Source organism: Varanus komodoensis, unplaced genomic scaffold (genome assembly GCF_004798865.1).
Source record: "Varanus komodoensis strain SLA01 unplaced genomic scaffold, ASM479886v1 scaffold1, whole genome shotgun sequence".
In the NCBI taxonomy this organism is placed as follows: domain Eukaryota; kingdom Metazoa; phylum Chordata; class Lepidosauria; order Squamata; family Varanidae; genus Varanus; species Varanus komodoensis.
The window spans coordinates 90,979,483-90,995,135 of record NW_025335268.1 but is presented as its reverse complement, the minus strand read 5'-3'; the positions used below and the strand labels follow the sequence as shown (position 1 = coordinate 90,995,135).

The 15,653-nt window shown below is 41.1% G+C and overlaps 1 protein-coding gene across 3 annotated transcripts in view; it reads left to right on the top strand.

The window, feature by feature from the left end:
* The window catches only part of VPS8 (VPS8 subunit of CORVET complex), a 99,850-nt gene extending 89,172 nt beyond the window's left edge, over positions 1–10,678 (top strand). For all 3 annotated transcript variants that reach the window (XM_044434735.1, XM_044434743.1, XM_044434725.1), the window contains 3 exons: positions 489–657; positions 9,707–9,787; positions 10,341–10,678. In XM_044434735.1, the coding sequence (XP_044290670.1) occupies positions 489–657; positions 9,707–9,787; positions 10,341–10,490 (400 nt within the window). In that variant the 3' untranslated portion in view covers positions 10,491–10,678. The remainder of the gene's footprint in view (positions 1–488; positions 658–9,706; positions 9,788–10,340) is intronic.
* Positions 10,679–15,653: the final 4,975 nt, after the last annotated feature.

The window sequence follows — 15,653 nt, the reverse complement described above, 5'->3', positions numbered from 1 at the left end:
ACCCATAGGTTCTAGGTGGCTTGTCAACTAGCCGGGCAGCACACCCTTGTCAGGTTGGCGTGTGACAAGAAACCACAATGGGGGCTTGGCTTAGTACCTTTAGGCAACATGACCTGCTATAGCAATCATGCAATCCAGGTCTGAGTAAACATGCATTTAAAGAATTGTAATGCTAATGCAAGTAAAAATATCTGTTTCCCTCATTAGCAGTATGGCATTTAGTTTAATAGACTCTGTTTAGAATTAATTTTACAATACAGATATTGTCTTGCATCTGGCTAAATATATCTAGTATTTTATTGAAATTGTTTTTTGCTTTCTCATTTTATTTTAAATTTTATCAAATGAACCTTTATGTTGTATTTTATCTGGATGTCTCATGTGTAATTTTATGAATTGTTATGAACTTCCCAGAAATTTCCATAAGTGGGTGGTATAACAATGAATTGATGAAGTGTGCAATGTGTGCAATCTGTTTTTGTGAACAGCTGTGGCCACTTGTACCACTCTCTATGTCTGCTGAGTAAGGAGTGTGGCACTGAAGCAAAGGGACAGATGAGATGGACTTGCTTTAAATGCAATGCGAGTAACAAAGGTGGAAAACTAAGTGAGATTTCCTCCGAGAGGAAAAAGGGAGCTCCAATATATCTGGCACAGGTAAGACTTGCTCACACGTGAGTGTTTCCTAGAAGATTAAAATTATCTGCCTTTTGAGGGAGCTAAGGAGTACCTTTACAAAACTTCATGCCCCTTCCCTTCTTCCCCTTCTGTCTTCCTCTTCACTTGCCCCCAGCCATCCCAACTTACCCAGGGCAGGAAAAAGGGGAAACTAGTGATGGAGGTGGCTTCAAGTTTGCAGGTGAGGAACAAACTATGAGTACATGTTCCCAACAAGAAAAATATTGCTTCCCCCCTGTTTCTTAGTGGAAAAGAAAGCACTACTGAGGAATTAAAGCCACTTCTGTGAGTACTGTGGCTCTCTTTGCTAGCCCTAGTTAACCTGGAAAGCCCATGGAAGAATAAGGGAAGAGGGAATCCACATTGCTGAACTGGCAGTAAGAATGCTTTCTGTGTGCTTGCTTGGAATGTGATGAACAATCAAGCACTTTGGGGGATTAATATGGGTATAAGTTAATTTTACTTGTTTATTTGTTTGCCTAGTTCAGTCTTTTAACTTTTGGATTGGGCTTAAAATCATAGCCTACCTTGGCACCTGGACATGCTAAGTTACACACACAATGTCTTTGACAAAGAAAAATGGCTTATTGATCAGAAAGTCAATTTCACATTCACACCACTCAAGCTTAGTACAGAAGTGGAAGAAAAATAAACTGAAGCTTATGGTATTTCCTGGCAAGGGCCCTGCTTCCTCCTGAAGGCTCTGTTTCCAAAGGGAACTGAAACAAACAGCAAGCACTCTGAGCAAAAGCAGAAGCTTCTTTTCTGTTCCTAATCCAAATGAAAAGATAACTAAGATGTTCTACTGTAAACAGAAACATGCTATAAGGTATATTTTGGGAGGAGATATATGACTAGCTCTGACCATTAACAGATGAGGTAATAAACCTGTGTATGGACTGTAGGATTCCTGCTGCAGGTGGGAGCATATTTGTGCTTGGTTGGATTGGAACTCTTCTTGTAAATTCCTTAGAAACTCCTCCCATTCTTCTCCCATCCCATACAGGGGTGGGGATGTGTAGTAATTCACAGAGGGGGGAAAGGTATCTTTTCAAAGAACAGATTTTTCTTCCTTCTGGCTATGTGGGTGGTAGCAGAGGTCAGGAGTGCTGACTTTGGCTGGTGAGCCAGCTGCAGCCCCTCCTCTCTGATAAGGACCTGGCCGCTGTCATTCAAGCAATGCTAGCCTCTCATTTGTGCTGTATCCTCATGAAGATTGTTCAGAACTTCAAAATGTGGGCCTGCCTATTATCCAGTAAAGGAAAGAGCACACCATTCCAGTCTTAAGCGCTCCATGCCAACTGAAGATCTTTCCTTCAGATCTTTCAATTCCAGCATACCTACTCTCTCTTCACATGTGTGCCTCCCCACTGCCTGAAAGCATCACATGCCCCTGTAGAATGTTCCTTCTCCTGATGTAGTGAGTGTGCAGCAGCCAACCTTTGTTGTGGCAATACTGTCATCTTGGAACTTCCCTTCAAAGGCAGTCTGGCAGGCTCTGTCACCTCCACCCTGTATGCCTTTTGCAGACCACTGTTTGCCTTTTCTTTTCGAAGGCTGGGCCTTGAGGTTTTCCTGTTACGCTGTTTGATACATACCATTTTCTTATCTTACTATGTAGAATTGTAAATTTAGACCTGAGACTTGATTTTTTTACAAATGTAGTGAATACTATTGATTAGTGCCCAATTCAGTCAGGAAAAGCAACTTGCTTGTCTTTTGGCAAAAAATAATTGAAATAAAATTTATTGATTGATTTTTATTTTAAATTTTTTATCCTGCCATTTACAGTGTCTCAGCGTGGCAAAATGACCATAACGAAGGCTGAGCGCAAAAGGATTGAGGCTTTTGAACTGTGGTGCTGGAGGAGACTCCTGCGAGTCCCTTGGACCACAAGGTGATCAAACCGGTCAGTCCTAGAGGAGATCAACCCTGACTGCTCTTTAGAAGGCCAGATACTGAAGATGAAACTCAAATACTTTGGCCACCTAATGAGAAGGAAGGACTCCCTGGAGAAGAGTCTAATGCTGGGAACAATAGATGGCAAAAGAAGAAGGGGATGGCAGAGGATGAGGTGGCTAGATGGAGTCACTGAAGCAGTTGGTGCAAGCTTAAGTGGACTCCGGGGGATGGTGGAGGATAGGAAGGCCTGGTGGAATGTTGTCCATGGGGTCGCGATGGGTCGGACACGACTTCGCGACTAACAACAACAACAACAGGGTGGCAAAATGACAGAGAACTGTAGTCACCACTATAGGAAAAATGGCAGGATTCCTCAGGTTTGTTAGTATGGATATGTGTGTGTAAGGATTACATGGGGAGGGGAGGGGAGTTGGAAAGGGCCAAGAAGGCCATCAGGACACCAGGTTACAGCATCCCACTGAGATTACTCCAGTCGCTTCTTGAATGCCTCTAGTGTGAGAGAACCCACAACCTCCTTAGGCAATTGGTTCCATCATCATACTGCACTGAAAGTGAGGAAGTTTTTCCTGGCATCTAGCCTGAATCTGGATTCCTGTAACTTAACTCTGTTCTTCCATGTCCTGCACTCTGAAATAGTCAAGAAGAGATATTTTCCTTCCTCTTTGTGACGGCCTTTCAGGTACATGTAGAGTGCTATATATGCAGAGGTGGAAAAGTGCTCATTCTCTGATTGCATTATGGAGGAGAGGAATTCTACTTCATCGCTAGAGGTACTGCAAGCATTAGCCAATCAGGCACCAGGCACAATTGTTCCAACCATAATGGGAATGTTGGCTGGAGAGAGATGTGCTGAGCATATCTGTGTCCAGGTTACCTTAAACAAAGATGAATCCTTCCCATATTACAATGTTTGACATATGGTTTGAGTGTGCATGAGTATGTGAGAAAGCTTACCATTTACTGAAAAAATGGAACATAGGAAATACCTCTTAAATACATTGCTTCTAATGAAATGTCTCCTAAAATTGCATTTGCTTCTTTTGTAGTTTCATCACAGTGCTGACTCATGTTCAGTTTGCAAGCTGCTTAATGATAATTCAGAAGCTTTCCATAATCCAGCTGCTAAAGCAAAGTAGTAGAAAATCCTGATTTTAAATGTTATACACTTGAATTGGATAAAAGAGGACTAATATACAATGCAGCCAGGAGATGATTACAGCAGGAGTCAGTGTTCATAGCTGTTGTAGAGAATGCCTGATGCACTGAAGAAGGTCTTACAACCCCGGGATTTGGTGGCCCTCTGTTTCACAACAGCTCAAACAGAAAACAATTAGATTTGCATTGAATTAAGTGTTCACACAAATGATTCTTCTAGTGACTTTTAATTGCTTTATTCAATTTTCATTGAAGTGCAACAAATTCAAGTACCCACAGTGACAAAAAGTAGAATTCTAATACATAAAGGAGGATGCAATGCTATGCATGTTTAAACAGAAAAAAGTCCTATGACTCTCATCATTCCCCAGCCAGCCATGCATAAGATTATGCCTTAAAGATTAGCTGTTTGTTCACAGCATGCATTTTCTAATACAGTATAGCCCTTAGGAACTGCCTGAGTTAGAACAAGGTGGACACAAGTCCTTCAGCAGTCTGTGATAAATACTATTCAATCTAGTGGGTCCCTGCTCATACACATACAATTTATAATCCAGTGTTGTTTGTATTTAATACATGAAAGTTACGTAACACACAAAAATACAGACATACCTAAAGAGACTGAGACCTGCTAACTCGTTCAACCCTTTACAAATTCTCATCAGATGCCTTTTGGTACAGCTTTTGTTTGAATAGAGGATAGTCTGGCACTTTTTATAAAGTTTTGAGTTTGGGACTTTTGTTTTCTTCAGAATGCTCTAAGCAAGAAATGGATTGGTGCTGGAAAATGCCACCAAGCATCTGGAGTATATTTCTTAGTACCATTTCTGCTCTTCTGAAATGAACTGTCAGCTTGAATTTGGAAGTTGTGTTGAGATTTATATGTGAACTGACAGCAACCTAACACGCACAGTTCTCTCTCTCTTCTCCCCCCACCCCCCAGCCCTCCTGTGAGCATCTTCTCAGTGATCACACTAAAAACAAAGGGTGTGCCAGGCAATGGGTGGTTTAAAAATAGGAACTTACACTAAATATAAGAAGTCCCGCTGGGAGTTGTAGAACTTTTTTCCTGTCTAAACATGCAAAAGATTGCTCATATAGTGTATTTCTAAGGTTCGCATTTTGTCTTGTTCCATCGACAGTTTCCTCTAAATTACATGGCTGCAAAAGAATGTCATCCGTTTGTATTCTTGAAAATGACGGAAACTGCATCTTTTGCCAGGTGCAAGCATACTAGCCTTATCCACCTTCCCGTCCAGCTCAGGCCAGGAGGGGCAAAGAACAGAATGGGAGCAGGAAGCAGTCCAAGACTGTAGCAGGTTGCTCCCGGCAAGAGCGTCACGTGGCTAGGAACAGCCAGAAGGAAGAGTTTCAGAAATAACAGATGGAAGCACAGACCATGTTGGCTGAAGGCAATTGAGCCAGCAGCTAGAGACTGCAGCACTAGCATAGACCTCTTCTGGGGATGGCGGAGTCAGCATCCCCACACATGCATGCACTTACACACAACCAACCCAGAGGATCGCTGTCATCCCATTTTTTATTTCCAGAAGGATAATGTTCATTCAACCTGATGGGTTGATTGTAGATGCTAATAGTAAGGCGGTTTCCACAATTTCCTTACAGAGTGATTAAAGGCCATGGGTTGGTGACATGATTAATGTAGCGGGCTGGATTTCTCTATATCTGCTAGTTTTCTTGTGTTCTATGTTAAACTTTCTGTTTTAAACTAGTTATTGTGTATAATCCTGTTAACCTGAATTGATTTGCAGAAGTTATTAGTCTGTTTGCAGCAAAACCAACATACAATCTTGTGGAGATCGTTTCCTCCTGGCCATTATTGCTTATGCTGTGATAATTCTATTAGGATTTTAGTTAATCCTTCCTAACCTGGCCCCCTCCACATGTACTGGACTAAAATTGCAAGCATCCTCAGCCAGTCAACCTGGAAAATGTCCCCAGCTGTGTTGGTCTTCAGCTAGAAGACACTAAAATGGAAAAGGCTGATCATAGTTGTTTTTGCTAAGTGAAACTAACTGCAACTTTCAGAAAGTGCACATACTGCTGAGACAGATCAGCCTAAATTTATTTGAAATTTGGCAAGTAAGTTATTAGTGTGTTTCTTCTGTCTTTTGTTGCTAATTTAAGCAAGGTATTTGTGGGCTTTATGCAAAACTGCTTTCCTTTTAATGTAGCTTTTGGAGAACTTGCCAGATCATGCTGATAAAATTATACTTCAGCTTAGTGATGGATGTTGCCCTGTGTATAAATTTTAGGCCCTTAATCAGTCACAGCTTTTGCCACTTACCTGTACTTTAGCTGAATCAAATGTTGTTTTGCTATTCTACCATTGATCTTTTGGGAATTGACATGGTTCTAGGATAAAATAAGTATTTGTTTACCTGGCTTGAAGATTGGTGCTGTGTACATTTCGATATCAGATAATTGGGACAGGTAGTGTCAAGGAATGCCCAACATCTGCTGAAGGTAAAATAAAGCAGTAGAGTTCACTTGAATATAATAATATTTTGCAATTTGCATGGTATGTAAGTGACTCAAGTCTGAGTGATAGTTCACAACTCACTGATATAATTGCTATCCAAAGAAAAACTGCTTCATATGTGGCCCATGATTTGCAGAAACTGCATGAAGACAGTAATGCTGGACAAGTGCATTACATGTGCATTTTTGTCCCATATACATACATTATGTGTAGTCATTTGTGAGTTGCTATTGCATGGCCATAGATAGAAACTCTGCTTAGTAACACCAAAAATGAGTGAAAGGAAAGAGAAGATTTTCAAGCTAAAATGGAAGTTAAGCTCAGTTGTGTGTGCATTTACATGAGAGTAAAGTTAATTTACTTTGTGTAAGATTCTGTTGTTTGACCTATATCAAGAAAATGGGCAATTGAAGGGAACAACCACTGATCCAGACTTGATCTCTGGTATGTCTAGTTCGAAACAGCAGCAGGTAGTGTGTTGTGCAAACATCTCTTCCTGACACACTGTGGAACTGAATTTGAACCCACTGGTGTCCCAAAGTTGCCATTACTAGCTGTAGGTTTTTCTGGGGATTGTTTAAGCTCCCGCAAGCCATGCCAACTGGGTTTATGTGACATGATAAGCCACAGCCCAGCAGTGATCATGTGAGTGCTGCCCAGCATGCACCAGAAATCATAACAAGCCACCATAGCTTATTTAAGCTACAGTGGCTTATAGTGATCATGTGAACTGGCCCAATGAGATGCAAAGCCTGGTAAGAAAACAACACTGTAAATCAGGGGTCTCAAACTCAACTGACCTGGGGGCCGCTGGAAGTAGAGTCTGGGTGAGGCTGGGCCACATCAAGTATTCCACCACCGCGGTGGTGGTGGGCTGCTCATCCCCGCGACCGGCCCGGGTGCCGCCGGCACTTTGAAGGCCGCAGGGCCCCTCCCCCGTGCCCTGCCCATCCCTGCAATTGGCCCGAGGGGCCGCGAGTTTGAGACCCCTAGTAAATACTCTAAAATACTCTAGTAAATACTCCAGTAAAGTATAATGACTTGGTGGTCACAATAGCTTTGTGCCATTGTTCAAGAAATAGATATGCAAAGGTTTCAGTGGGAAAGACTTAAATTGACCTTTTTCATGCTGATCAAAATCATTATGTAAATCACTTTGGTGTAAATTAACCTACCCTGGAGAATTTATGTCTGTATCAGATCATTTGGATAAATGATCATTTTTAGAAATATAATTCAGTTTCAGAATGGCTGTTTTAAGGACTAAATGCAACATTAGTCATATTTGTAAGTTTCAAAAAGGTGTAAGTTTTTCTAAAAAGACATTCAGAGATCCTAAGCAAGCTAATAACTGGGTTACCTGTTATTTGTTGCATGGCCAGTTCCTGGTGTTTGAAGCAGAGACTGGATTCTAATGTATGTGTGCAGGTTTGGGCATTTATACTTGGTGTAATGACACAGATGTCAGGTCTGCTAAGATTTCCCTACAGCATTGAATAAAAAGCTTTCCTTTAGTTTAAAAAAAGGAAAATGCCCTGCAGCACTCGTTTCCATGACAACTGGAAAATTGCCTGCAATATATCAGCTCATCAGCCCCAAGAACAATCTGATTGATAGTTACATACAAGTAAGAAACAGCAAAGGGGTGGTGGTTATGTTACATTTTCTTGTCTTTGGATAAGCACAAATTACCATCCTTTACCTTCTGTTTCCTTGTGTGTCTGTTTCAGGCCTCTGAAAAGAGGACAGGATGTCGCTTAGCTACAGTCAGTTTGTAGAAAGTGTGTTAGTTTCTGTGATTTTGAAAACTTAGTTGCAAACTGTAGGTAAATGTATAGGGCACATGCACACTCACTATCTGTTTGGATTTTTTAATGTGAGAAATGGATGAGAAGAACTGTGATAATCTGAAGAGAAAAGGGTTGTGGGGGAAAATATATAAAAGTCTAAAAGTAAATCCCAGTACTTTTTTCTTTTGAATGTTATTTAATCAACATTATTACATGGATAATAGCTGGGGATGTTATTCATTGGTATTATTCTTGATTCTATCATATAAAAGGTTGAGTCCAGAAAGTCACAAGTGAAACTTTTTCTGAGCATTGGGATCTTCCTGGTTTTTCGCTCTGGAGTGGTGTGGAATAAGGCATGGGAGCTGCAGCAGGACAGAGCGAAGTGGCAGGATTCAACAGGAGGTGCCTAATGTGAGCAGAAGTGCCTTTCTGCATGCACAAGGCATCTCTGGATCCAAGGGAATTAATTTCTTCCAATTCAACAGAAATATCAGTGTGGTCTCTTCATTTCTTTGCATTTATAGTTGTACACTATTTTCACATTAAAGCTGTAATCCCAAGCGCACAAAATAAGACCTATATGGTAGTGGGATTTACTTCTGAGTGTGCATAGGATTGTGTTAGGACTATAACTCTTTGTACCATATTTTCCCCAAGATTCCAGTTCTTGTCATGCTAAATTAAGGCCTTTCCTAAACCTTGATGGGTTCTTGGAGTGGAATTGTCCTTCTTTACAGCTGTTAAGCAATATAACATTTTCTTCAAGCTTCCACATGGGCAGTTGTGGTCATGGGGTTGAGTGTTACATTTTATTTATTTTTATTTATTTATTTATTAAAACATTTTTATGCCGCCCCATTCACCGAAGCCTCGGGGCGGCTTACAACAATAAATAAAACCAATAAGTTAAAATATACATATAAAATAATCATAATAATTTAAAACACACAATATAAATTAAGCTGCCCTGGCCAGATAAAATTCAGAAGTATTAACATTTAAAATGTTGCTTAAATAAAAAGGTCTTTGCATCAGCTAAAATTCACCAGTTGGTCCTAAAAGCTGAGGTGGAACACAAGCCAACTCTCCCCATCTAAGATGTAGGCATTGTATAATTTTAGCTTTTAATATGACCATTTGTTAGCCTAGCCGACACTGTAGTTGAGCACCTGAGTGTGAAGTTGCATGTGGTCTTATGCCAGAAACATGCAGTCTCACACTTACAGGTTGCCAGCAACACCAGGCACCAGGCAAGAAACACACGCAGAGAAACAACTAAGAAAGCTAGTTGAGAGTTCTCCAGAACAATATCTCACAAGTACACCTGTGCTTGTCAACCACAGAGCATGACATAGAAAGTGTTCAATATAAATAAATACAAGAATCCAGTGGGATATAATTATTCTTGCAAAAAGAAAACAAAACTTTACACTGTAGTTATGCGATGTTTCCAACCTTTGCTTAATTGGATAGTCTTCCCTTTCACATTAAAGGCCAAGGGGGACTTGAGAAGATGTCTGTCCTAAGTTAACTCTTTTCATCCAGGATATCAAAACCTTATGTAATTTGGCTGCTTCTCACGTCTAATAAAATTCTAAAAACCCTAGTTAATGTGCATGATTTATGTTGGTAATACCGTATTGTTGTTTCCTAGACCACTTCAGAGTCCCCGTTGGATCCCCAGCAAGCTCAAGCATTTGACCAGCTCTGTCGTCTGTACCGAGGGACATCCAGGGTAATATAATCTTTGTTTTGCCTTTTCTAGAGAAAAACTTGGAAAAAGCTTTGCAGTGCTATCTGAAATGTCACAGTAGTGATAGTTGTCATTATGTTTGCTTTGGGTAGAAAAGAAAGGGTCTCCTTTTTAGTAGAGTAAATGCATACCTGTTGGAAGTATGCATATATGTTCTGATTCTTTAAAAGGTGTCTGTTTACCTTACTCATATAGGATAAAAGAAGGGCAATGCTTTCCTTTTCTTCCTGGCTTTTTAAATGTTTTTATCTACTTGGTTATCTCAATTGCAGCAGTTATTGTGATGTGGCTCATTTTGCTTCTGTAAATGAGGTTTGTTTTATTATCTGTATCACCTAATAACTGAAGCATCCTGGGTAGTTCATAACAAAAGTTTTGTTTTGTGATTTTCACCTATCTTCTTAAAGATTAACTACATTAATTGTTTTTCACTTCTTTCAGAAGACTAATGCTTGTACAACCCACATCATTTTAAGTTTTCTGTATGACTTAAGATTAATGTAGTGTACCAAGTGGTGTTTCTCTTTATTTGCAGTTGGCTCTTCTGACTGAACTCTCTCGAGATCGTGGTGGTGAGAAACATGGGCTCCTCCATTTCTCCCAGGGTGATCCTGCTCTGAATAGTGTCTTTCAGAATGAGACTTTCCAACTTCACCTCGCTCCTCCCCCTCTTCTGGATGACTAGTCTTTGCTTGCTAGGGCAGCAGGAAAGCACTGTGAAAAAGTACTTGTGTGCCCTGATGGTAGAAGTCTAGCTTTGAGGACTTCGCTTTATATGAAGTAGATGGAATATTGCAACAATGCAGAATCTCTGTGTTCATTTATTGTTCTCCCCTTGTGGTTTTGCTTAACAAAGCAGATGGAACATCAAAACCCATCTCTGTGTCAAGCTTCCTGTGGGCTTGCTGAAAGTTATAAACTACTTTGTCCAACCTATGCCATTCCTCACTGGAGCTGAACACAGTAGTACTTGGGGCAATTGTACTAAGTCCCCAGGGATAGAGTGTCTGCAGCTGGAGCTTATTTAAATAATTGGAGTCTGTTCCCTTAGAGAAAGGAACCAAGGGAATATACTACAAATGTCATTCTTTCAAAGTTGGCATTTCTCAGGTTTCCTTAAATTATCTCATTTAAATTTAGAACAAACATGGGGACTCACAGCTAGTATAATAGGTAGCTGCAAAACTCCAGTGAAGCAGAACTGCCATGGTTCCCTCAGTTGTCAGAACTCTTGTGAAATTGCTTTCTTTTGTGCTCTGATTTCAGCAGTTTTTTTATATATCTGTTAGTCCTTCTGATAGTGGCTCAAGAAGGTGTACTGTAGCAAAAGGCTAGTCCTGGAAAATATCACATATACATACCAAAGGCCAGAAATTCTGCTGACAAAGCACATTGCAATATGCCATTCAAACAACTTGACAGTGGCAAATATTGGAAGTCGGCTTGTGTGTGTTCATAGACCTGTGCTTGCTATGTGCCAGCATTTCCTGCGAAATCTGTTTCCAGTGTACCAAATGAAAACAGCACATTCATCATTTATGATGGTTGCTGCTGCTGAGTTGCTGAGTTGCATGGAAAGGACATCCTCTTTCTTTGTATCCCTCCCACACGCTAGCCCATTTATCTATAATGAACTCAGCGCTGAATTAAAGGAAAGGATGCAGATGGTTGTCAGTGTCCCTTTCTCTCTCTCTCTCCTTTCTGTGTAGGACAGCAGCAGCCTGCTATGGGAATGGGCTTTCATCTTTTGCTCTTACACAGTAAAGTCATGCTGTCCACCAGCATCCTGTTAAAAATTGAGAGTTGGCAATTCTCCTTTGCCTGTTAATGGATTTCCTGTTTTCATAATATCTGTCAGTAGCTAAAGCAAGTGTGGGCTGAATGATACATTAAGACAAGCAAGCTTTTTCTCCACATGATCTGCTACCATACAGGCAAGGAGCCTGTGGTTTTCAGATGTTGTTGGATTATAACTCCCATGATCTGTCACCATTGGCCTTGTTAACTGGGTTGATGGGAGCTGAAGCCCAACAACTTCTGGAGGCTCATAAGTTATCCACTCCAGTGTTACAGGGTATGCTGTCAGAAGTTGGTGAACATATGTACTGTCTTCCTTCACATTTTTAATTTCAGGTTTCAGTTTTGCATCTGTTGGAGGAAAATTGTTATCTCATTAAGAACATAAACCTGAACATAAACATGAATCATCTCCAGCCACAGGCTATTTTCTTTGCAAACTTTATTAACTCTCAAGTACAAATCACCCAGAATGGATCTCTGAGCATGCACGGAGCAGTTTGTTGAACCCAATCTAGTGTTTTCCTTCAGGAATTCTCATTATGAACATGCCTGGGCCCCATCCCATTAGGAGAGGCTATCTGAAGGCAAGCACCTCTCCCCATTCAATTGGTCCTCCCATCTCTGCTGATGCTTCATCACACGGTTTTGAGTGGGGGGGGGGGCTGGCCTGCATCTGAGAATTCCTCATCCTCAGAGACCCCTCCCACTGGCTGTATCTTGGCCTTTCCCAGGAACTGCCCAGCTTGGCAATGCGCCTGGCCTTGAGATAATCACCTCCTCCTCCTGCATCTCAGAATCTTGAGCTAGCTCATTTCTGCAGATGTGAAAATTTGGTAGCTTCACCTGGGTAGTGTCCTGGTGCCAGTTGCTGTCAAAATCTAGTAGGTACCAACCAGACATTGATCCAGAGAGGCCTCAGATAAATGCTGTGTGTGTGTGTGCGTGCATGTATTTTGCATTGTCTTGCAAGATCTCATGAATGTGCAGTCATGTCTGCATATGTCCCTGTGGAAAAAAACCTTTTAAAAAAGTTTCAGGGATGGATGTAGAAGTCAGAGTTACTGAGACCTAGGAGAAAAAAACAACCCTTGAGGATCCCAGTACCAAAGGGGATGAATCCTTCCATCCCTTTTCATGATCAATGATCACTTGTATCTTTTCTTTGAATTGATAGCTCAACTGTCAAGACAAAACAGGTGGGGGGTGATTATTTGGTGCTACTCTGGGCCAGTGTCTATGGCTGGGCTGATGACTGTAGTATTTTAACAGCAGATACTCCCCAGGACATTACTATAGTGAGACTTTCTGCTTTCACATCCATAAAAAGGTGCAAAACTCCAGCTTTTTAGTGAAATAATGGAATATTATTATAAAAAGGAGTGGTGAGCCCCTGAAATGTGCCACTTGGACACTTTGGAGAGGCTGTCAAGTGGCTGTCAAAATGGAAATTGCAAAAAGTGAACTCCTCCCTCCCCCCAACAAGTGTAAAGAGTAAACAATGCCATGGCAAGTCAACATGACCCCTGATCCTGGCAGGGAGAGGCACTCAAACTGCAAAGTCCCTGGGGTGGCAGCTGAAGGACCAAGGGAAATGGAAAACAAAACATCAGTGAGAGAGAAATAGCCTTTCAGTCTTACATGACTAAGTAATGTTGAGTGTGTGGGACAGGTTGTGTTGAATTTGTCTTTGTTGGAAGGAAAAACTAATACTAATGTTCATCTTTGTTTAATGTGTACCATTCTTATTGTAAGAAAAGAATTTATTCTTGTTTCACTATAAATGATCTGCAAGAAAGAACTTTCTACTGATAAAACTAACATCACTAACCTGAGCAAGGTCTTTGCTAACTGCTATTTTGGGGCAGGATCCTTTCATATTCACGGTGCAGATTCATAAATCCAACAGAGATTATGAATTACAGCAGTTACATTTGTGTATTGGCTGTAACATGACTGAGGACATACAGCGACAAGAGCACGATACAGTCAGAGGCAAACCAAATGAATTGACTGTATGCACTTGTACCTGCAGAGAGGAGCCACAACCCTGTGGTGCAGCATATGCTTTTTGCAGGTAGAAGCTCCCAGCCAATTAAAAGGATTTGGAGGAGCATGCTAAAAAAAGACGCTGCTGTTAAATAATACTAGGCCATTAGGTGCTAGGTGATGTTAATATTTAAAAATATTCATCTAAGCAAAGCTCAAACTTTTACCTATTTTAGACATTTAAAGATAACTACTGCCAACTACATTCAGACTCAAGATAGGTGGCTCTTCAGCTACTGAACCTGAAGGTGGACCAAATAGTACAGGGGAAGGTGCAGCCTTAAACAGAAATAAAAACTCATTCCATAGTACAGTGCTTAATGTTTATGCCTACATTATTCACTTCTGTTGTTATTCAAATATTTGTTAGTGTACACAAAACAATTATTTCTAATGAGAAGGGTCAGTTAACCAACTTCAGTCAATAAAGCCAGAAATCTACTAGGCTACTGAAGAAGTTGCTGGCAGATACTACTTGTGTAATTTATTCCTATAGCTCAGTCTTTCCAAAGGCTCTTGCTCCAGACTTCTTCCCTTCTTCTAGTTGGCTTCTAACACAGGGTGCAGGGGGGTCCCAATCCTTCCTTTCTCTCTTCATCACTCAGTCATCCAATAGCATTCACCAACTTATCCATCAGGAAGTGCCGTGAGCCCACTTTAACTGCTTCATTTGCCTGCCTTGTCTTGCTGCCCTGAAAGCTCTGTGGCTTCCAGGCTAATACTGAGCATGCACCTGGTTTCATCCACTCGTAGTTTCCCTAGCACAAGTGCATCACAGGGGAGAAAATCTCAGGGTGGAAGGGCACCCTGGGTAACAGTCCCACACACAGGACCATATTGGTGCTTTCTGGGGAATTTAGAGGCAAGGCAGAGGCAACCCCAACTGACAGGGAGAGGCACACCCTGGGCAGACAACTGTTCCTGCAATGAACCACATTAGTTGCACAGGGCAGCCAGAGTGTGAGGAGGCAAAGAGCAGAAGCTCTGTCTACTTAAATAATGACGAACATTGGTTTGGGTTTTTTTCCTCTTGGGGGGAGGAAGGAGTACATGAGAGTACAGCTGGTTCCTTTTATTATTTTGACTTGGGTACCAAATAGGCAAAAGGGAGTAAGGAGTTTATGGTGGAGGACAGGAAAGCCTGGAGGAATGTTGTCCATGGGGTTGCGATGGGTCGGATGTGACTTCGCAACTAACGAGTTTGTGTATTTAAAGTAGAAGAAAAAGTCAAGTGGTGCACGTGTGAGAGAAAGAGTCAGTCAGTCCACCAGGATTCTTCTAGATCTAAAAGGTAGGTAATGGTTCCTTTCTTTGGACCATTTCCCCTTATCTTTTTGTCCATTTTATATTATGAATCTATACATGCCTATTCAGAAGTCCACTTAAGTTCAGTGGGACGTGCTTCCAGGTAAATGTACGTAAAGGTGCTGCTTCCATCTTCTTTCTGGCTTTTCCCATTTTCTTAGTTGTGGTTGCTCAGACATGGTTTTCTTTCTTGGGATGCTCTGTGGAAAGGGGTTATTTTGAATGCTTTTTAAACTCTAGACTTGCAGAAGCAACAGCAGTATGTAGAAAAGGGTAGCATATTCAAGTGGAAGTTTTCTGAACTAGTCTGAAAACAGAAAATATAGCTAATTCAAGAAGAAAATGGAAATTCTGTATTTCCACCTGGGAAGTTTTGTGAAGAATTGCAATTGCTTGCTATTGAGAAGTTTCTACTTCTTTTAAGTAATTTTAAATAAGCATTTATATGTACTCTTTTTATGACAAATAACAAACTTAGCTAGCAAAATAACCATTTGAACTATGAATGGGGTTTTAGTGGACCGAGGAGGGAACAGAGTCTGTTGTCCAGAGCTGCAGAACCTTAGGCCTGGGGACTAAATCTGGGGTCCCAGTCCAGCCTTCTGAGATTTCACCAACCTCTAAACTAATTGATGGTTCCCCAGTTTTTGTGCTGGTTTATCCCCATTCTAAAGGGCTGAAATGCCTCTCCTTAAGT